Source organism: Mustela putorius, unplaced genomic scaffold, assembly GCF_011764305.1.
Source record: "Mustela putorius furo isolate JIRA1106 unplaced genomic scaffold, ASM1176430v1.1 tig00537227_pilon_pilon_pilon, whole genome shotgun sequence".
Classification (NCBI taxonomy): Eukaryota; Metazoa; Chordata; class Mammalia; order Carnivora; family Mustelidae; genus Mustela; species Mustela putorius.
Genome location: NW_025422368.1, coordinates 19009832 through 19031949, shown reverse-complemented (window position 1 = coordinate 19031949; position 22118 = coordinate 19009832). Strand labels below are relative to the sequence as shown.

At 38.6% G+C, this 22118-nt stretch overlaps 1 protein-coding gene across 1 annotated transcript; it reads left to right on the top strand.

Annotated features, from left to right (window-relative positions):
• Positions 1-4880: 4880 nt before the first annotated feature.
• LOC101673275 (sulfotransferase 6B1-like) lies at positions 4881-21226 on the top strand. Its single transcript, XM_004775997.3, has 6 exons — positions 4881-5114; positions 7466-7650; positions 10042-10168; positions 16300-16394; positions 16540-16726; positions 20920-21226. The coding sequence occupies exons 1-6, from the start codon at positions 4970-4972 to the stop codon at positions 21036-21038; spliced, it is 858 nt and encodes a 285-aa protein (XP_004776054.1). The 5' UTR covers positions 4881-4969; the 3' UTR covers positions 21039-21226.
• The last annotated feature ends 892 nt before the right edge of the window (positions 21227-22118 follow it).

Below are 22118 nucleotides of genomic sequence, written 5' to 3'. Positions count from 1 at the left end.
GTTATTTCTGATGGAAAAGGAAGATGTCTCAAAACCTAGAGCTTAGATCACAAAGCCTAGAGCCATCCAGAATCACGGATAGGGAGAACTGGACTCCATGAAATTTCTATCGTCCTCCAACAGTTATGGGCTTCCTGTCCTTTGCCTTTTTAAATGAACGTGTCTCATACCCTTATTCCTGTTGTATGGTGGGGTGTAGGAGAAGATAACCGGTCTCTTTAATTCATAAGTCTAAAGATTGAGAGAATTGTATTGCAGAAGCTGCACTCAAGGAGCTTCCACAAAGGGAATGGCCCCAAGACCCATTGATTGGACCTGATTTAGGAAATGAGATCACAGACGGGAAGCCTGACCCTGACAACTGACCGAGTGGGACCTTGGAGGCCTTGCGAAGGTTGTGAGAGCGTTTTGCTGCCAGGAGGGAAATGAGACATTGGAAGTCAGAGAACCCTGTAACAGCTAGTTTCCACCAATGGCTCTGTGAACTACACTTCCCAGTGTTCATCCGCATGTGGTCCTCTCCCGGCAATGAGTCTGGGCTGATCCTGTATCATCGGTAGAATATTGCTGAAGTGATGTCACACGACTGCCAAGAGTAGGTCATAAGAAACCTTGCAGTTTCTGCTTTGGTCTTTTGGAGCACTCCCTCTAGGAATGCTCCCATTCAAAATCTAGCCACCATGCTGTAAAAAGCCCAAGCCACGTGGAAAAGCCACGCAAAGCTCTCTGACAGAGAGCCCCATCTAACCTCCCAGTAAACAGCCAGAATCCACCGCCAGCTGTGTGATCAAGCTGTCTTCTGTGAGGAGCCCAGTCAGGTCTTCAGAAAAATCCAGTACTTAACTACAATTTGACAACAACTGCCTGACAGCAACTGGCTTGTTGTTAAGGATTTTATTTATTTATTAGAGAGAGAGAGAGCAAGCGAGAGAGAGTGCCCAAGTTGGGGTAAGGGGGAGGAACAGAGGAAGGGGGACAAGCAGACTCTGCACTGAGCAGGAAGACCCACTCAGGGCTTGATCTCCAGAACTTGGGATCATGAACTGAGCCCAAAGCAGATGCTTGACAGACTGAGCCACCCAGGTGCCCCTGCCTGAGAGGTCTGAAGCAAGAACTGTTAAACTGAAAATGGTCAATCCACAGGATTGTAAAAGATAACAAATCAGTTGCTTTGAAGTCATTACATTTTATGGTGGTTTGTAGCAAGCTTCAGACAGATAGAATACTGTCATACACCTTTATGATATGACTGTAGCCAATTTCTACTCCTACCAGTGAAGTATGACAATATCATATGTAGGCAAAGATATGACTCAACTATAATTCTTATTAATTTTGCTGGTCAGGGATTCTGGTGAATATACTGTTACTCTGAATGTACCTGTGAATCTCTCATAAAAGTAAATGAGGGCTATAAAAAAAAAGTCAAATGCTTAGGAAAAGGATAAGACCATGCTTTATGATCCTTTATTTTTAAGAAACTTCAACGCAGTATTCTAAAGCATATTGGCCACCCGGCTTACTTAAACTGCCTCAGTTTACACATCTGTAAAGTAAAAGCAATCCTAGATTCCTGCAGTGTCACAATAAGCATTAGAAATCTGACAGGGAATTTAGTAGATGCATATTATAACTTCCCGAGCTTTTCAAGGCATCTATGAGAGAAAAAGTTTAGATTCTTCCACTTTTCTTGATTTTCCTGCAGAAAATCCAATAGAGGTCAGTAAAAGATGGGGGTTGGGGAGTGGGTAGGGATTGGAGATGGTAGCAGAGCCAGTGTTAGAGGGAGGAATGAAGTCACCTTGCCCCACTCTTCCTTAACCCTTTCTCACCCATGTGCCACCTCACAAATCCAAAATAAGCAAACGTTAAAAAAAAAAAAAAAAAAAAAAAAAGACTGTCTAGAAAAGTCATTCCTTCAGAAATCAGGCAGGTAAAGCCCAACAGGGCTACAGGGAATAGGGAATGGTGAGGACTAAAGCAAACAGGATTGGCCAAGCCAATGCAGTTCAAATGTAATTTTTCGAATGGCAAAATAAACACAAAATATGCAACCTGAATCTGGCCTATGGGATTGTCGCTTTAGGGACTTGACTTGCTCCTTCATCCACTGTGTCTAATTGGCCACTAACTCCTAGAGATTCTACCTTGGAGGCACTGTCAGCTCTGCTTATCTTTCCTCATCCCCATCTGCATCTGCTTGAGTTGCAATCTTCAGTCTGGATTAACTGCAACCCACCTCCATCCTGCTGGCAGATGGGTCTTTTTAGGATGTAATCTGAGCTCTTCCCTCCATGCTTAAGGTCTTTGGTGGCTCCCATAGCTCTCTGGACAATGTCCAGACTTCTTGGTTTAGTGCAAAGGCCTTCCAAGATACAGCCTATTTCTCTACCTTACCTTTTCGGCCTTTCCCTGGGTCTATGCTATACCCACACTCAACAGTGTAGACTTGGCCCATTTTTTAATGGGTTTGTTTTGTTACTGAATTGTAAATGTTCTTGACATGTTCTGGACTCAAATCCCTTACTGGATATATGACTTGCAAAAATTTTCTTGAATAAATATATCATCATTTCCTTCCTAATTTTGAATCATTACTAGAGATTTTAAATGTTTATTTTATTTTTATTTTTTAATTTTTAAAAAGACTTTATTTATTTATTTGAGAGAGAGCAAGAGTAGGATGAAGGGCAGAAGGAGAAGCAGACCACCTGCTGAGTAGGATGCCCAATGCGGTGCTCTATCCCAGGATCCAGTGTCACGACCTAAACTGAAGGCAGATGCTTAACCTACGGAGCAATCCAGGTGCTCCTAAACATTTATTTTATTTTTAAAATAATTGTCATTATTTATGGCTGTTTCATCAGGGAATGGGTCCACAGAGTTTATCATGCCAATGTTGTGGGAGTAGATCTTCCCATAATGCTAATTTTAATTTCCATTTCCTCAATAACTGCTGATGTTAAACACTTTTCCAAAGGCTTATTCAGGGGTATGCTCTTTTGTTGTTGTTGTTGAGTTGTTTGATTTTTATGTTATTGATTATTAGGAGTAATTTAAAGAGTCTGGAAGTGAGTGTAATGTTGAATATATGTAATTACAGTATTTTCTTCCTAGCCTTTTACTTTCTTAATGGTGTCTTTTAATTGACAAAGGCTCTTAATTTAATCAGTCCCAACTATAATTTTTTTTCTTTAATAATTAGTGCTTTTGTGTATCATATTTAAAAACAATTTACCTGCCAAAAGCTCATGAAAATATTCTGTTTTCCCCCTGGAAACTTTTTTTTTTTTCAATTTAATTCTATGATCCAGCTTGAATTTTTCTTTGCATATGATGTAAGATAAGATTTTTTTTTCTCCATATGAATCTAACTGAACAAAACAACATTTATTCAAATGACCATCTTTTTTTTTTTTTTTACTGAATTATACCTTTGTCATGAATCAACTGACCTTTTAAATGTGGGTCTTTTCCTGTACTCTTTATTCCATTCCATTGATCTATATATGTATCTTTGAGCTCAGGCCACTCTGTCTTAACTAGTGTTGCTTTATGCTAAAGCTTAAAATCTGATAATCTAAGTCTTACAAGTTTGATCTTTAAGATTTCCTTGGCTCTTCTGCTTTTGCATTTTCATATAAATACTTGTCAATTTACACACGTGCACACGCACACACACACACCTGTTGAGATTTTGATCAAACAGAATTGACTTTGTAGATCAATAAGGAGAATTTTGACATTTGAATAATATTGAGTGCTCTGGTCCATGGACATGGTATATTTCTCTTTTTACTTAGGTCTTCTTTAACTAGTTTTAGTAATAGTTTGTGATTTTTCAATGCCTTGCATATCTTTTCTTAGATTTATTTCTAGACATTTGATTTTTTTCATATTATTGTAAATAGTAGTGTTTTTCAAATTTTATTTTTCAGTTGGGTTGGCTAGAATGTAGAAATACAATTTGTTTTCATCATCTAGCAACCATGCCCAATTTACATGTTTATTCTAATTGTAGCTTCTTTAGAATTTCCTATGTATATGATTATTCTGAATCTCATTTCTGCCACTATCATGAATATCTTTCTTCTTTAATTATTTCTTCCACAGTAGACCTCTACTTTTTTATGCTCAATAAAATGCTGGTCATTTCCTGGTTGACATACATTTCTTTTGATGGTTAGACAAGCAAACAAAAAAATTCACTGTGGTTCACTGAAGTTATTGGGCACTTTGTTGCCATATGTCATTGAATCCAGAATATAACAATATTAGTGAGAAAACCAAAGAATGACTCAGACAAGAATTTTGCTTAATTCAGCCATAAACTTCTATACAACAAAACTCAAGATACCTATTTTCTGGCTTGGGTTTCCTGAGTCCCGTGTTATCTTTCTTAAAGTATTTCCCATGAAGTTAATCTTTAGTCTCAAGTTTATCTGCGAATTCTGAGAAAAATTTATATTTTCTCACTCCCTTCTCTCCTCATCTAGCAATGCAATACATATTAGCTACTTCCTCACTATGTGTTAATATTAACATGACATTCAACTTTTCTTGTCCTTTCCAAAGTGACATAATCCCTTATCGCCACTAATTCTTTTCTTTTTAAGGCCAAAGGATTTGATTAACTCTGGTCCTTTCAGATAATAATTACATTCTGATAGCTTGATAGCCTTATATGTAAACTATTTTGAATGTCAAGTTGGAGGAAATATTTTGTAATGTGTTATCAAGAAAGTGACATCATTTTCACAGTAGACTTTGACTTAGTTATGGTTTAAAAATTACTCCTGTGAAGAATTGCAAAACGTATATATATACATATTCCTCTAGCTGAAAGACCAGTTTAGTAATTCTAAGATTATCCTGCCACTGAGCTAGGATTAACATCAAGGAATTTACTTATTCTGTGCCTTGTGTAAAGTTAGTGTTTAGTAATACTTTTTAGTTCATTTGACGAAAGATGTCGTTCCAGAACCAGTCAAGTGTTCTTCATAAATTCAAGGGGATTCTCTTTTCTACTATGTCTTCAGAAGAACTTCTAAATTCCCTGGATTTTTTCAATGCAAGAGAAGATGATGTGTTTCTGGTGTCCTATCCAAAATCTGGTAAAGTTTATTTTAATGTATTTTTAAATGTATAAATACATTTTAAAATGTGTGAAATATAAGAAATAAGTATAATGTAATATTCTACTATATCAAAATATAATAATAATATAATAATATAGTAGACTACTCTATAGAAATATAATAATTTTTACAAAACATTTATTTTTCAGAATTTATCCATAGGAAATTTAAGTATCCTAAATGCTCATTTTAATGAAAAAGTTTGACAGTAGAAAGCTGAAAACTGTGTTTCAAGAAAATTCAAATAGAGCTTTTACTACAGTTTTGTTTCTCTTTTATTCCTTAAAGTATACAAATGTTGATATACATAATAAGCATATTGTCTGTAACATTATGAAGCTCTCTTCGTACTTGTACCAGGCATGGCCATAAGCAGATTTGTTCAATTCATACTTTAATGATTGATTTGTAAATGAATAATTTCTTTCCTGGGCTAATAAAAAACCATAAGTATTTTTAGTGTTCATTTTTTAAAAGATTTTATTTATTTATTTGAGAGACAGTGATAGAGCAGGAGCAGGGGGCAAGGGCAGAGGGAGAGGAGAAGCAGACTGCCCACTGATGGGGGCTCCATTTGAGGACCCTGAAATGATGATCTGCATTGAAGGCACACACTTTACCAACTGAGTCACCCAGGTGCCACTTTAATGTTCAATTTTATGCCTTCTTATGCAAAGTTTATTTCCATATATAGTTATACACTCATGAAAGGACCATTATGAATAATGGCATCCTGGGGATAATCTAAATTAATTATATATTCTTTTTAATTTTGAGAGGTGGCCAGAATATGTAATATCCACCTGCCTGGTGTGATTTCCAGAAGAGTGGACACGTGTGAATGGGCATATGCTTGTTAGCATGATTCAGCAACTAAGAGTTTAGCTCTTTCAAATCATGTCTGCATTTTAGTCCTTTTATCTGACTGTGAATCAGGCCCAAGAAGCCCTCTCCTTTAGAAGACACAGAGTTCACATAGACCTTCTAGGGTGTTTTTGGAGAATAAATGTAAATCACATATGTAATTATTTTATTGGAAAATGGTGTTGCAGATGGAAATTAAGTGATTGCTTCTAGAATACCTCAGTATTTTCTCTATGTGGTAGGTCACTCCGTGAATAAACATACCTTACCCTAAATTGATATGTTAGTTTAGAAAGTAATTTATGATACTTTTAAAGTTCTTTGAGCAGGTGCCTAGTTTATACCTTATATAAACAACCATACATAAAGTTTCCACTGCACATATTGATGCCTATAAACTGATATCACCCGCCAGCTCTGGAGGTCCCCTGAATACAATCCAAAACTGTATTCTGTCTTCTTCACCAGAATAAATCAATACATCCTGTGAAAATAATAGAAATGTCATTAGTTATATTAGTCATGTTTATATGAATATTAGAGTTGACTTATGAGCATTACTATCTTAAAGTCTTACATTTAAAACACATCATGCAGATGAGAGCACCATTTAAATATTTATTCAGCTATAAATTAGTGAATATTACAACAGATTTCAAATTGGAATTACAAATGAGTTCAATGGAAAGGAAATAGGCCTGATTTAAACTTTTTAGGAACATTGCTTTCAAATCAGCAAAGCATCCTCCCCATCCAAACTTTTACTTCCCTGCTCCAGTTTACTATTGTCTGCAACACTGGAGCATACCCACATTTGCTTTATGTATTTCTTCCAGACTTCATGGTAGCATAGGATTGTATCTTTATGCTGTTTGAATGTAGCATTTATTCATTGTTCAAGGGCTTCGTTTGCATGGCTACTCTGTTTGCACACAAACAAAAATAAGATCCAGGGGCTATCTTCCAGGGGAAAATGGGGAAGTATACATGAATACAAGCAGTAGCAACTAAACTCTGGTATGTTCTACCTGGGAGGGACAGAAAGGGTAAACAGTTATGCCAGGGGACGGGAGACTCAGAAGATAGTTTAAAAAAGAGCAAGATGCATGAGCTTGCAGGACCGGTGAGGAACTGTGTGTGGCAAGATCTGCGTATTTGTGGATTAGAGAAGGTGCTAGAGATCAGTGTAGCACAGGAGAATATTTCAAGCTGAGAAAAAGGCATAGACAGTTCTCAGTCTCTTCATGCTTTAAAGTGTGACTCTTCCTGTCAAATGAATTAATGCCTCTGGTGTTTCAACAAGTGTCTCAGGTTTCAATGGGTGTCAAGTGGTAATAATAACTATTTATAACAAAATTAATGTGCTTCTTGCTATTATAACTTCATGCTAATTTTCTATATTTATTTCATCAAGAGTTTCAATTAATTTTAAAAAATGTGTTTTGTTTTATTTTTATGTGAAGGTACTCACTGGATTGCAGAGGTCATTGGGAACATTCCCAATGCTCGAATTAATCTAACGTCTCCTATCGAGTTGGGAGACATTTCTAAACTTGACGAGCTAAAAATGAACTGTAAGAGAAGAGTTATTCCCACACATTTGAGCTACAACATGCTACCGGTGAATATTAAGCAAAAACAATGCAAGGTGAGTGCAGTGGTTAAGGGCAAAGGCTTGGGAAGACCAGAAAACCTGGCTTGGGTTCTTGCTCTGCCACTCTTGGAAAATTGCTGATGCTCTCCTAGCTTTGGTTTCCTCCTTTGATACAGAAATAACAGTATTCATCTCATACAATGTGGCAAAGATTAAGCTATGTTTTGTAAACACATTACAACAAAGGTAACAGTAGATTTTTCCTTTCATCCGCAAAGAAACTGAAGCTCAGAAAGGGTGGGCGGCTTCTTAAAACCACCACAGTAAAGACAGAGTTGTAAGGTACAAACCTAATGGGAAATGAGATTCTCTGGTTGCACTTGGTTTCCCAAGAGGATGATCTGTCCTCTGTTGCCCCCTGCCTAGCCCTCAGGGCTTACAAGCTACTGGAAGCTTTCCTGCTCCAGCAGGCCTGTCAGATGATCAGTTCCTCTTGTGGCCCTCAACCCTAGTTAACCTCCTATATTTTCTTCCTAATCTTTGTCTCCCCATCTTTTTTTCTGCTTCCAAACTCTCTTACATGAAATGTCTGTTTTCAGCTCATTTCCTGATATTTAGTTAACATTTAATTTTTTTCTCAGAGTACTATTCTGCCTTCTCTTCATGTCTTCCAACCATCCCCTAATATTTCTCAGAGTATTGTATGTGTGTGTTTATTGAGTATCTAATTGACATATAACATTGTATTAGTTTCGGATGTACCACTTAACGACTTGATATTAGTATATATTATGACATGATCTCCACAGTAAGTCTACTTACCATGTCACTACACATAATTACAGAATACTTCTTTTAACCTCTTTTATCAAAATACGTATTAATGTGTTAGTAGTTTGCATTGTCCTTCCCACTGGATACTGACGTGTAATGTCAGGTGTTCTCCAAAGGTCCTGATGCATGCTTCTGTCTACCAAAACAAACAGACAAAAAATTCCAACTAGATGGCTAAGGCTTCCCATCCCACCACTTTATCCCTTTTTGTTAAAACTATGAGGGGAGGGGTGCCTGGGTGGCTCAGTCTGCCTTTGGCTCAGGTCATGATCCCAGGGTCCTGGGATCGAGTCCTGCACTGGGCTCCCTGCTTGGCAGGAAGCCAGCTTCTCCCTCTCCCAGTTCCTCTGCTTGTGTTCCTACTCTTGCTGTATCTCTCTCTGTCAGATAAATAAATAAAATCTTTAAAAACAGCTTTAAAAAAAAATAAGAGTGAGTGGATTTTTAAATGGCTTTCAGAGCTTTGGGTTTCTGTGAATCTGCTCCAGAAGCAGAGAGCAGTGAGAGTAAGCCTGAAATGTTGAGTTACTCCATAATTTTCTCTGGAGAGGAAGAGAGGATAATGGGGACACAACAGGGGCTAAAGGTGGCTTTCACCTCAGTGCATAGTGGCCTTTACACATCTCTAAGAGGGGCGGTGTTGTTCATGTGGGTTACACGCACCACTCCTGGACTATGAGCATAGCACAGAACGATAGTTAGGTATCAAGCATGACTCAGTAAACACTTTCTTACCTACGTAAAATGTGTCCACCTGATTATCGATCTAAGAGCAAGTGGAACATCTGGTCCTCATGCAACACTGACACTGATGGAAAATAGTTCAGCTCCTCACCCTGGTTTTCTGAGGTTTTTTTAATAGGCACGTTCCTGCAGTCCCGACGTCCCTGTTATAACCTTCATGACTCCGCGCTCCTGCACCTGACTGTTTTGAGGGAGCTGGTCATGTGTCTGCCCTATTGCTCCTATTACTCCGACCGGGAACACTCCACTCTGCCTAGTCCATAGTCCATACTAAACAGAAATGCATTAAACTGAATCCGATTACAGGGGCAGTATTTGTGTAAATTAGGAGGGTGGCTCAGATTTCCTGCTCTGTGGAGGATTCAACTGTAGAAAATGAAATTTGAAAATATCATTCTTCCTATAAATAATAGTAGACAATTTACAAGAAATCTGAGTGTATTTAAATCACGTGTTATAACATTAAAGTTGTTTAAATGTTATGTTAAAAAAATTTTATATTAAGAAAGCAATCGTGTCCTACAAATGGGTAGACGGGTTCTCAAATCCACTGCTAAAATGATGGGGCCACAGTTAGTGCCTAAATTGAAAAAGCGTGGTCAGTGGACTGGCATTACCAGCCTCTCCTGGGAGCTTATTAGAAACGCAGAATGCTGGCCACATGCTGGACTCCCTGTGTCAGAATCTGCATTTTAGCAAGATTCCTGAATAATTCTTGCACACGTTAACTTTTGAGAAACATTGGCCTGAGTCTGTGCATAATAATCAGTGTAAGCATGGACAGGTTAAGTCCAGTTGCTTTTTTTGAGAACATGTTTTGCATGGGGGCTGTTTCCATCTAAAAATAAACTGATTTTTTTTTAACAGATTATCTACATCGTTAGGAATCCAAAAGATACAGCTGTTTCTTTATTCCACTACTACAGAGATAACCCGAATCTCCCTGGCATTGAAACCTGGGCTGCATTTTTCGAGCTTTTCCTAAGAGGAGATGGTAAATATAACAATGATTTCTATTCATCATATACAGTTCCCCTCCAAATGAAAGCGTTTTCTAAAAGTTTAACTGGATCCTAGCGACCCATTTTCAGGAATACATTGGAATAGTTTTTGGGTTTTTTTTTGTTTTTTTTTTTTTTTACTTCTAAGCCATTCTTTCTCACTTTGTTTCTTCATGGACTTTCTTATCACCTGTAGGTAGTCCAGATTTGCAATTACTTATTGAGCCGATAGCAATGTTTGTAAAACAGAGATTAATTCTGATCAAGCATCACTTTTTTTTTTCATATACCATCAGTTTTGCCAGTGAAATAATTATGCATTGATTGGAGTCGAGCAAGATACAGTTGAAACCTTCACAGGCAGCCTGAAACATGTCTTATGTTTGCCTAAATGGAAAATAACACCAACAAATGACACACACACACACACACACACACACTCTCCCTCTTCCTCTCCAAAAAAAGGAATAAAATTCCCCAAATAAAAGAAATGAAAGTATTAGTTATCTTGACACTTGCTTTATAAATATGAACAAAAAGTGATTTCTCCTGAAAATACTAAACTGATACATCATTTGATTGAGTTGTGCAATGCATATTGATCTTGCCTAACCATGCATGACCTTTGAATTTATTAATTTCTCTCTGACTCATGGGTATCTGGAGCACTTAAAAACAAAAACGAAAAACAGTTCTCAACCCTTTCATTAAATAAAAATAACGTACCAAGATGATGCAGAATTTAGAAGAGGCAGGATTTCGAAATGGTTTGTACCCACAGGATCTTCCTTTTCCCTGGGGTTAGAGGTGGACCTGCTTAATTGTTAGTTTCCCTATTTCACTTGCCAATGATTAAGCTTTTACTTGTTAATTTCAGAGGGGCCACAGCAAGTGTAACTTGAACAGGAGGGTATTGAGAACTGCGTTAAACACTTTCTTTTGCCCTGTTCCCTATGGAAGAATATGCTATGCTCTCAATAGTTGAGCTCCTCTTTGGCAAACATTTAGTAGTCACAAAGTTTCAGGATCGAAACTTTCAGGTCAAAGTTTCAGGTCTATTGAAGACTGTCTGGTTAAAATCACCGAACTCATGTTTGAATTGCCTTTATAAAATTCTCAAGGATTGTACTAGCTAAACTTGAACTTCCTAATTTGGACAACAGGTTCACACCCCAGCTCCTGCCCCCAAATGACTCGTTCCATCTCGGCACTGTTAACATTATTTGTGTTAAATAATGTATGTATTGAGTTGCCCACAAAAAGGGCAACTCAGTCCATACGCAGGGAAGCAAACTAGCTGTCCGAGGACATCTACCACCCCATTATCTGACATCAAAGCAGAGTATCTGGGAAGGGCAGTTACTTGGAAAAAATATTCCAGATGATTCTTTTATACCTTCTAGGTGCGTTAATAGATTTTTAATTGCAAAGAGATCTGCTGTGTATGTTTAAAAAAATCTTACTATGTAATATAGTCACTTAACTAAGTGCTATGCAAACAGAATCTCCTACCATCCTCACTAGAACACAAGAGCCAGGTATCATTCTTATTTTGTAGGTGAGGGAAATGCAGACGTTGGCTGGCCAGACAATTGTATAACTCATAAAGAGCCAAAGTTTAAATTCAGGTGTCAGTCTCCCAGATCCTTGCTGTTAGCACTGTGGCATAGCTTGCCTAGAGAGGAAGCTGTTCCTCTGATCACTAATTCCTCTTCCCCACGATAGCCTTCTAAATATTTGAAGATAGTTAACATGCTTCACTCTGCCTTCATTCCATTTTTGGAGTGAACAGAGTTTAAATACATACATTATTAAAAAAAAACAAAACAGATCTTGAGTCTGCTTTTCCTCAAGAAAAGAAAAGCCACGTTTGTCTCCAATTATTACACCGTGGGGGTCACTACCCCTCCCGCTGCTGCACAAGCTCTAATTTGGCTCCATCTCTACCGTTTTGGAGTGCCCAGAAGACAAGTTGCCCAGAAGAAGTGCTCTGGGTATGACCTGAGGACAGTATAAAGCAGGCCTGTTAGCGCTCGTGTTCTAGAGATTATTTTTCTATGAGTGTAGCCACAAAAAGGGCAACTCAGTCCATACGCAGGGAGGCAAACTAGCTGTCCGAGGACATCTACCACCCCATTATCTGACGTCAAAGCAGAGTATCTGGGAAGGGCAGTTAGTTGGAGAAAATATTCCAGATGATTCTTTTATACCTTCTAGGTGCGTTAATAGATTTTTAATTGCAAAGAGATCTGCTGTGTATTATATAATCGGGTAATCTAGCCTGGGCAAATCCTGCTGACACCGGAGTAAGCAGTGAATTGCTAAAGCTTTTTAAAATTTACTTGAGTGGAACAGTATTTATAATATAAGGTTGCTTGTTCTCCTGTCAAAGGTAGGTGACTATATTGCAGGGATGTCCTTCAGTGACTACTCTTTGAGGAGAGGATTCTTTCTCCTGCCAATGATAACATGATACAATAGAACTGTCTATGGAGACAGAAGAAGAGGGATCAAGTCTTAACTCTAATTTATCCCCTGTATAACTGTGGACAAGTTGTTAATCATTTTGAGGCCCAGACTTGGATTATGTAGGACTATTTAGATGTTCAAATGAAGTCACGACTAGAAATTTACTGTAGAAATCTACTCATTCTATTGGACGTAGACTTTTAAAAAAAAAAATTTTATTTATTTATTTGACAGAGAGAGGTAGTGAAAGAAGGAACATAAGCAAAGGGAGTGGAAGAGGGAGAAGCAGGCTTCCTGCAGAGCAGGGAGCCTGATGCAGGGCTTGATCTCAGGAGCCCGGGATCATGACCTGAGCCAAAGGGAGATGCTTATCAGCTGAGCCACACAAGTGCCCCTAGACATAGACTTTTAAAGGCAGGCAGACTTTTTAAATAGTTTCACTTTCGGGTGGAAAGTTTCCATGTAGGTATTTATCTAGAAAGATTATTTTACACTGAAACATCATGATATCCTATACCCGTTTCCAAAACATAAGTATATACACATTGTATGAGGAGACTGTACTATAAAGACATAGATAGCCACACATTTGTCTAATCATCTGATTTACCTTTCAGACAGTTTACAAATACATTTTAGTTTTTCAAATTAAATAGTAACTGTAAATTGTGTTCTGGCAATATTCTGACAGATTAGTATCTAGTGAAATATTTTAGCACCATACTTTTTTTTCCCACTAGCCCCCTCTCCAGTCTTTTGTAAGAACTCCACATTTCCTAGGCACTTCGTAGCTCGTGAATTTCTGCACAATCATCAGAGTGCTTTCTGGAAACTAGAAATTAAGATGTTCTTGAAACTGGATAGGAGTGGGACAAAGGGTTTGCAGAAAGTGCGGGAGGTTTGAAATCGCTGATGTGGAAAATAGGAGAAAATGTTAATGCAGGACAAATAAGTTTGCTAGGCAGCCTCAGTACCCTTAAGGCTGGAGAAATGAATTTGCAATGGTGTCAGTATAGAGTTGTATAAATTTCTTCAGCAGAGCTCAGGAGAAAAGAAGGTAAAGTGCTTTGATTCAATACTGAGTGTTTTTTCAGGTGGTTGAAATAAACAATAAAGGAAAAAGGGAAGTTGAAGGTTTTAGCTAGAAAAAGGTTGGGGAGAAGAACAAGGGGAAGAAAATGAGGATTGAAAAGGACATAAGTGGTCTAAGTAGGGTATTTGCAGAAGCTGTCCATCAACAGGTGGGTGACAAGACGTGAGTTGCCCCAGGAGGTTGTGTCCTAAGATCAGAGTCTTCCATGACCGCTGGGAACAGATCAAAAAGTCCACTTCTGACAGAGATAAGGCTAAGAAGAGTGATATATTTAAAAGACACGAGTCCTGTAGGAGTCTGGATTATCTCAGAGGGAGGAGTTCTGGAAGTTGATAGGAAGCCGTGAGATTGCCGATGCACAGTCCAGACCCTAACACACTTGGGTTGGCCAAGTAAGAGCAACTATTCTGGTTAGGGCATTTCGGGGAGAACAAGTTATTCTGGATAACAGAAGGAAGGCCATGCAGGAGGTAGTAGAAAATTCTGACTTTAAGTGAAGGATGTGGAGAAAAGCATTTCCCAGAAAAAAAAAAAAAAAGATTTTTATGTCTCTGTTTTGGAAGCTGTATTTTCTTTAAAGCCCTAGGTCTGGACAATGAGGATTTGGATTAAAAAAATGATCCAGAGTATAATTCTCTACATGGGTAAGGAAGACCCAGGCAGCCAATTTCTTTAGATTCTTCTGTCTTTTTGGAACAAGACGTAGTATAAATTAATTAATTAATAATAGAATATCTGGCTGTCAAATGATAGCAGGCTATGATCCAAAAGATTTTTCTTACATTTATTTGGGGTATGTTGGAATACATTTCCTGCCAATGTATGTGATTTCCAGCGATTTCCTGTGATTTCCAGTCAATCACAGGTAGCCACCGGCCATGACCCTGGGTCTCTTTCCTGCCCAGGCTCAGGGGAGCGGAGGCACAGAAGCCTGGGCTCCCTGACAGTATGGAGGGTGGTGATGTTTTCCACCGGGGCTGGGCTGCAGCTACCCAGGGGCAGGGGTGATGCAGGTGGCAACTGCCAGCATAGTCTGAGTCAACAGAGACCAGTTCACTGTCTACACTCCTAAGAGAGAAAAATCAGTGCTCTATTTCACCCTGTGATTGTTCTTGGCAATAGGCTGGCAGTTCTTAGGTCAACTCCTTATCACTGATAGGGTAATTTGGTTCCTTCCAAGATAAAGTATTTTGTAAGTCACTGAACTGGCAAGTGAGAATGCTGGGAACTGGAGACCTATTAGTCCTTCCAAACACCTGTTCTTGCTTTACAACCCTCTGGGCCCCTGGGGGTGGAAAATCAGGCTCTGTAATGATACCATCACAGTCCCGGAAGTCTGGTCTTTTACAAATGCCTTCTGATTATTTTCTTGCCCTTTACTTCCCCAGGGGCTGAAACTGTAAACAATTGCAGTTAGCTAGGAGTTAATGACACATCAATTTATTCAAAAGTTTCGTGTTTAAAAGCGATATGGCACAGTATCTGATAGACACTAATGGCTTCATAAATGCTTATTAAATGAATCAATAGTCAGCAGATCTTCAGAACATTGTGAGTGGAGGAACTCTTTTATAATTTGGGCATTAGCTAGTATTACATCTATGGATAATAAGGATGCATGGAAAGATGTATACCCAGTATTTTAAATTACTCTATTATATACTTCAGATTATCAAGCTAGTCAACTTTCTGTGGTACAAGAAATTGCTCACTTTCTGTTATTTATCATCACAGTTGATGATTTATTTTGCATGGTAACATTTTACTTCCAGCCCTGGACATTTTTGAGATCTGCCAAATTAACAGAACAATAAAGAGATAATATCAACTACTCTTAAAGCCCTTACACTGTATTTTGCAAACTTGAACTAAGATCAATGAATAGACTTCTTTTCTCTCCCACCACTTTTTTGAGAAAGTTTATAAACTTTTTATGCTAAGAACTTATACAAAGCATGCCATTTACAGGAAGAAAGTAACAAATTCTCAATATTTCTCTATTTCTTCCAAGATCCAAAGTAGTTATCGGAACAAAATTATTGGGAAAATGTGTATCTCTGTATTTCTGCTGTAACTTCTGATGATGATAAAAAGATATTTACCAAAATAAGAAAAAAAAAAAACCCACAGCCTTATTAAAAGATACAGCCATCCAGCTTCATTTCTTAATATTGCATTTAGTTGAAACAGTAGTGTTTTATAATTGGGTTCTTCTAAGGAAACTTTTTAAAAAAATATTTAAGATCTTATTTAATTTTTAATTATTGAATTTTATTAAACCTAATTATAAGTTTCTTCATAGATAGTGAATGACATGGTATTAACATATGTAATTAACATTTTCTTTTTTTTTTTTTCATTTTAAACCCAGTATAGTTAACATACAGTGTTATATTAGTTTCAGATGTACACTATAGTGATTCAACAATTCTTAAGTAAAACCCCTTCACTCCAGAATCTAATACGTGTGTGCCTTATTTTGCCTTCTTTGGTGAAGTGGGAAGAATCCTGGGATGCCAACTCATGATCTTGAATATTCACACAATTCATTTTTCCTTTTAGTTGTTTATGGATCCTGGTTTGATCACGTTTTAAGCTGGGAAGAGCACAAAAATGACGAAAACATTCTAATTATATTCTATGAAGAAATGAAGAAAGTAAGTCCTTCCTAGCATTTCAACAATCGAAATTTAAGTCAAATGAAAACAGAAAATCAATAAATTCTGTTTTCAGGGTTGAGGGAATGAATTTGGTGTTTTGTTGAGTTACACATTTTTAAAAATAATTTTTCTTATGGCTTAGGATCTTTCTAAAAGCATCAAGAAAATAACTACTTTCCTTGGTATAAATGTGAGCGACAGTGAAATTAATAAGATTGCTCAGAAAACGTCATTCAGTGAAATGAAAAATAACGCAGCCAAAGAAAACTGTGATCCAAATCATACCATCTGCGCCCTCACATCTAACAGGAACCTGGTATTTAGAAAAGGTAAGTCAAAAAGGGATGTGGTACTCTGGCTGGAAGTAGTGCCATTTTATAATTTTTAACTCTCATTTTACCATCATACACCCTACCTCTTGCACAATGGATTGCTCATTGTCATCCCTGAGTGAATGTTTATTAAACAAATTTTTTAAGGCACATTATTTCCAGAAATTGAGATTTTCATACCCAGTTATGAACCAATTGAGAGAAAGACACAGGTGTCAAACAGATGGAAATGATAAAACTCCCTGAAGAATGGGCCTCGGGTGTGCAGCCTTGCGTGTTTGCTAATAACTTACCCTAAATTTTGCAAACATGCTTGCTCAGTCACAATCAAATGCAGTCCTGTCCCTGCACTGAGGCCTCCCACAGAGAGCACGGTGGAGAGTGGTACATGACATGTGCTTTTTTCAGAAGAGAGAAGGGAGCTGATGAATGTGGACAGTGCACTTTCCCAAACTCACCAAATAACTCACCCCACAGAAGTACGGGGCAGAGAGAGAAGCTGGCTGTGTTATCCAACGTATTTCTCTGCATGAAAACCCAAAGAGAAGGAAGTAAATCTTCTCTACTACTTCCTAACATGTAACTTAGAAGTAGTTTGGGTTCATCCAGATATAGAATCATTTTGATACCCGTGTGAATTTTAATCCAGACCCCAGGGAGAAATATTTGAACATTCTTCAAATTTTTCATAACTTACAATGACAAAATTTTCTACATTTAGGTACTCAGGTTTCCTACTAGAAAACACACCTTTGTTTCCATTTTTTAGCTCATCTGAATAGAATTCCTCCCAAAGCAAATATTGGCTAACTCATATGCATCAGATAGTCCCTTAATTTTGCAAGTCACTTTTTGTCTTTTTTGGTGGTTCATTTTTCATTTTCTTATAGTTGCAAAATCCAGGACTGGGAGGGAGGAGAGAACTCAATTCAGCAAATATTGATTAATAAACTATTTTCTAATAACTAAGATTCAAAAATTAAGTAAAATAGTCTTGTCCTTCAGAAGATCATAATGTCAGGTGACTGACAACTTTATTAGTAGTATGAGCAGCTGTGAATAGCAACATGAATAAGGGTGAGATAAATTTTCCTCAGCAAAGTAGGTGAGGAGGTGACATTGGATCTGGGACTGGAAGCATAAGCAGAAAGCATTTACCAGCAAAATGACAGGGAAGAAATATATTCCAGCAAGAGCTAACAGCAAGAACAAAAGTCCAGAACCACCATGGGATTGGACTGGATTTTCTTTTAAAAAGAGCAGTTAGTCTCCTGTTCTAGAAGGGTATATGACGTGTGGAGCAGAGTGAGGGAGATAAAAATTGGGGCCAGAGACCAAAAGCTCTCTGTATATTATGAGGGGGTCTTTTTCTCTCTGTTTGCTGTTTTAAGAAGGGAACTGAAAATAATAGTCAGGTGGGAAGTTTAGAAGAGTTGTTTAGAAACCAGAGGCAGAAAGTCCAGTAAGCGGTTATTGTTAATAGTCCAGATAGGAAACATGGAGGGTCATAATTGGGTAGTGGCAGGGAGCCAGTGTTTGGTGGACCTCAGCTCAGAAGTCAGTTTAGGAGCCATTGGCAATTTGTGGAATTAAGTAAAATTCTTCAGCGTGGGTGGGAAGGACTAGTAGGGAAAGGATTAGAAAGGGAAGCCCTAGAGACCGTAGCATCAACGGGAATGAAAGAGCTAAGACGAGCCAGGAAAGGAAATCAGCCAGAATTACGAAGAAAGCTAGGGTCAAACGTGGCCATTTATCATTCATGAATTCTGAGGGTGATTTCCATAGTGGTGGCGCTGAGAGGCAAATTGAGGGGATTAAAAAGATGAGAGAGAACGAAGGGATGGAGCAGATAAGGACCACTCTTCCACGAAGTTTGAAAACAGAGGACAAGAGCAAGATGACATAGGGGGGTCAAGAAAAAGATTAGGCTGAGTGGGAGAGAGGATCCAGGGGAGACAGGGAGGATTTAGAAAAGGATGCATGAAAGCAGGTAAAACAAGCAAAGACGCCCGAAACAGAGATTGGGAGAGATTATGGTAAAGAGAATGAGAAATGCCGAAGTTCTGATGTTTCGTGGAATCCAGTGCTTCTATTGATATCTTTTATCACTGACCTTTGAGATCTGATTAGCAAAATACACAGTTTTCACCTGTGTTATCCTACTGACTTGGGAAATTTTACTCTAATGAAAACAGAGGTAGTAACCCTACAAATATCCCCAGGTGAAACCCTATCAATATAATTGTAGACAACAAACATTAATTTTAATGCATTTATTTCTAGCAGAAAGTGGTTTCCTTATATAGGATCAGACAAAACACAGAAGGTTAACCCCGATCCTGGTCCCCATGACTGCCTATTGCTAAATTTGGACTATACGAGGCATTAAACACAGGATGGGTCCATTCACTTTATTCCTTCTATTGGCTGGACGAGGTGGGAGTAGGGATCCATCCTCTGAAAATAATCATGTTAAGTAAATGACTGAAGTGGGTGATTCAGACTCCTTGGTGCAAGAGATATTCCTCCCCGTACAGAGGAGGGTTCATGCCTGCAGTTGGCTTTAAAGTCAGAAAAGGAGCTGATATTCTAGAAACTGTCTATGGAGATAAGGTGGTAGGCATAGATACAGAATGGTCCATGTCAGTGTCAGAAGTCCCAGGGCCCCTACGTACTAAAATTTAGGGAGGATATTACAGGACTAGGGAAAGATGTATGGACAGGATGCATGTTGTAATATTGTCCATGACATTGAAAACCTAAAATGCACTCAATTGGCCTCTAATCAGAAAGCGTTAAATGTACTACATCACATCCATACATCACATGTGTGTATGTGATCCACACATCACATCCATACTATGTAGCTAGGAAGACTGTGGAGTGCAAATAGCCAGCATTTACTGTGGGCTGACTATGTGCCGGGCACATTACTGGAGTTATCTTACACTTGACAGCAGACTTCTGAGGGTGGTGTTCATAGTGTTACATTTTACTAAGATGCCAAGCACCTCAACAAAGTTGTGCAACTAGTTGCTGGTAGAGTGAAAATTTGAATCCCAGCCGTCTTACCCTCCTTCCCGTAACTTTCATTGCTGAGAAGGAAGTACTGATATGGGAAGATGATGCGCAACAGCATCTATACGCTGAGGTCCCGGGAATGAAGCCTGGGGCCAGAAGTGACTAAAGGCCGTGATGGGCAAGATCCAGGGTTGGGGCTTGGTAGAGGCAAGAAGAGTGGTCCTGCAGGGTTGGCGCTGTGGCCAAGGCTGAGGGTGACCTGTAGGATCAGGAGATGGACTGAGCTGATGGACCGAAGGAAGGATAGATCTGATTTTGCTCTCCAAACACCTCGTTCAAAGGTGAGGACATCACACAACTAGCTTAGTGCTGATATTTTCAACAGTTATCAATGTTGTAAAGTACATTTCCTTACAGTGAGACCCATTAAGGTGGAACAGGTGAAAGGGTTTCAGAGTACACTTATCATGATCAGCATTGAGTAACACACAGAACTGCTGAAATTATTGTAACACACTGTGTGCTAATTATACTTGAATCAAGAAGAGAGACTGATTGCCCAGGCCGGTGATAGGGTCATTGCTTCATAGGTGCACAGGCAGGGAAATAAGTGATATTGTGTCCACTTTGTCTGCTTTCATGTTTTTTTTTTTCTTTTTTAAGATGTATTTATTTATTAGGGAGAGAGAGAGATTGAGAGACAGAGAGGGAGCACAAGTAGGAAGGGCAGGGAGAGGGAGAGAGAATATCAAGTAGACTCCACACTCAAAAGCCCCAAACAGGGTTTGACCTTAGAACCGTGAGATCTCAACCTGCACCAAAACCAAGAGTCGGGGCCTTAATCGACTGAGCCACCCAGGCACCCCGGCTTTTATGCTTTAACTAAGGTTGGCTGAGACATTTCTTTGCCTGCTATCATAAAACCTAGAACCTTTATATATCTGAATCTTGTTTTCTTTTTAAGAATTAACTTTTTACACTGTATATATGAATATGCAACCATTACTGAGGAGATTGGAAACAACAAATACGCAAACGTGGAAAAGAATAACCCCGCATCATCTTATCAGCAAGAAATGAAATCATTCACATTTTATTGCAAATCTGACAGATTTCTTTTGTGCATACTGGATATTTAAATGGATTCTTGTCTGTTCCAATTTTTCCAGGAGCGGTGGGTGATTGGATAAACTACTTTACTTCAAAGCAGAGGAGAGTATTTGATGAACTATTCACGGAGAAAATGAAACACAGTGAACTAGCAAGACACTTTGAAGATTACTCTTAATATAAATGGGAAATGGAACCACTTTCCAGGGGCACCTGGGTGGCTCAGTGGGTTAATCATCTCCCTTCAGATCAGGTCCTGAACCCGGGGGTCCCCTCGGGGAGCCTGCTTCTCCTTCTCCCCCTGCCTTTCCCTCCACTCATGCTTCCTCTCTCAAAAACATAAATAAATAAAATATTTATTTTTTAAAAAAAGACCACTTTGCATTTTGTGGGATGCAGTACTTGGGGGATAAATAAATATAATTTTTTACCAGTATGAAAAGCAGATATTTCTTTAAGTGAGAAATGGACACTTCATGAATGTGTCAAAAGTGTCACGTATGAGAGACTGTTATTACTATATTTGGTGGTAGCAGAAAATTATTAGTAAAAAAAAATAATATGCGATTTTGAAATGGCCGAGTTATACATGTGCTTTTAGGATATTCTTAAGGGAAGGAGATTATTTCTATTCAGAGGGAGAGTCATTGCAGGGGTTCTATAAACTGCATTAATGTACAGCAAAAGGGGCGAGGGATTATCTAAAATAGCCAATGTCTGAGAAGAATTTATTTTCGGCCTCTTTGGACACAATGACCTCTAAACAAACACTTTCATTTCAGCATTCTCTGGTGTCTGTGTAGAAGTGTTCTCCATTGTCCATTATCAGAACAATGACAAACAAACAGTCTTACTGAGGTGGAACACCGAACAGGCAGATTATATCAAATGATCACAATTGGTGAAAAGAAAGAATGAAAAGGTACTCTTTCGTGTTAAAGTAACACTGGCATGACATGCTAGTCAGGAAAGCCTGCTCTGATAACTCTGTCCCCTATCCCCTTTGCTCTCCATTGTCCCTCACTGGCCCCCCAGGGACCCTTCCCTTCCCACTCTTACTCATTCAGGTCTTGTATTATGAAGTAAATGTCTGTCTCTTAGTCTAGACTGTAAGGTCCTTGCCAGTTAGAGCTCATGTTCTCGTTCTCTTCATTTGGGATCTTCCGCCACAACAGCTTCGGACAGCCCTCCTCATGGGTGCTTCACAAACGGCTGCGAACTGAGTTCACAGACAGTTGAATGCTACACGTTCCAGAAC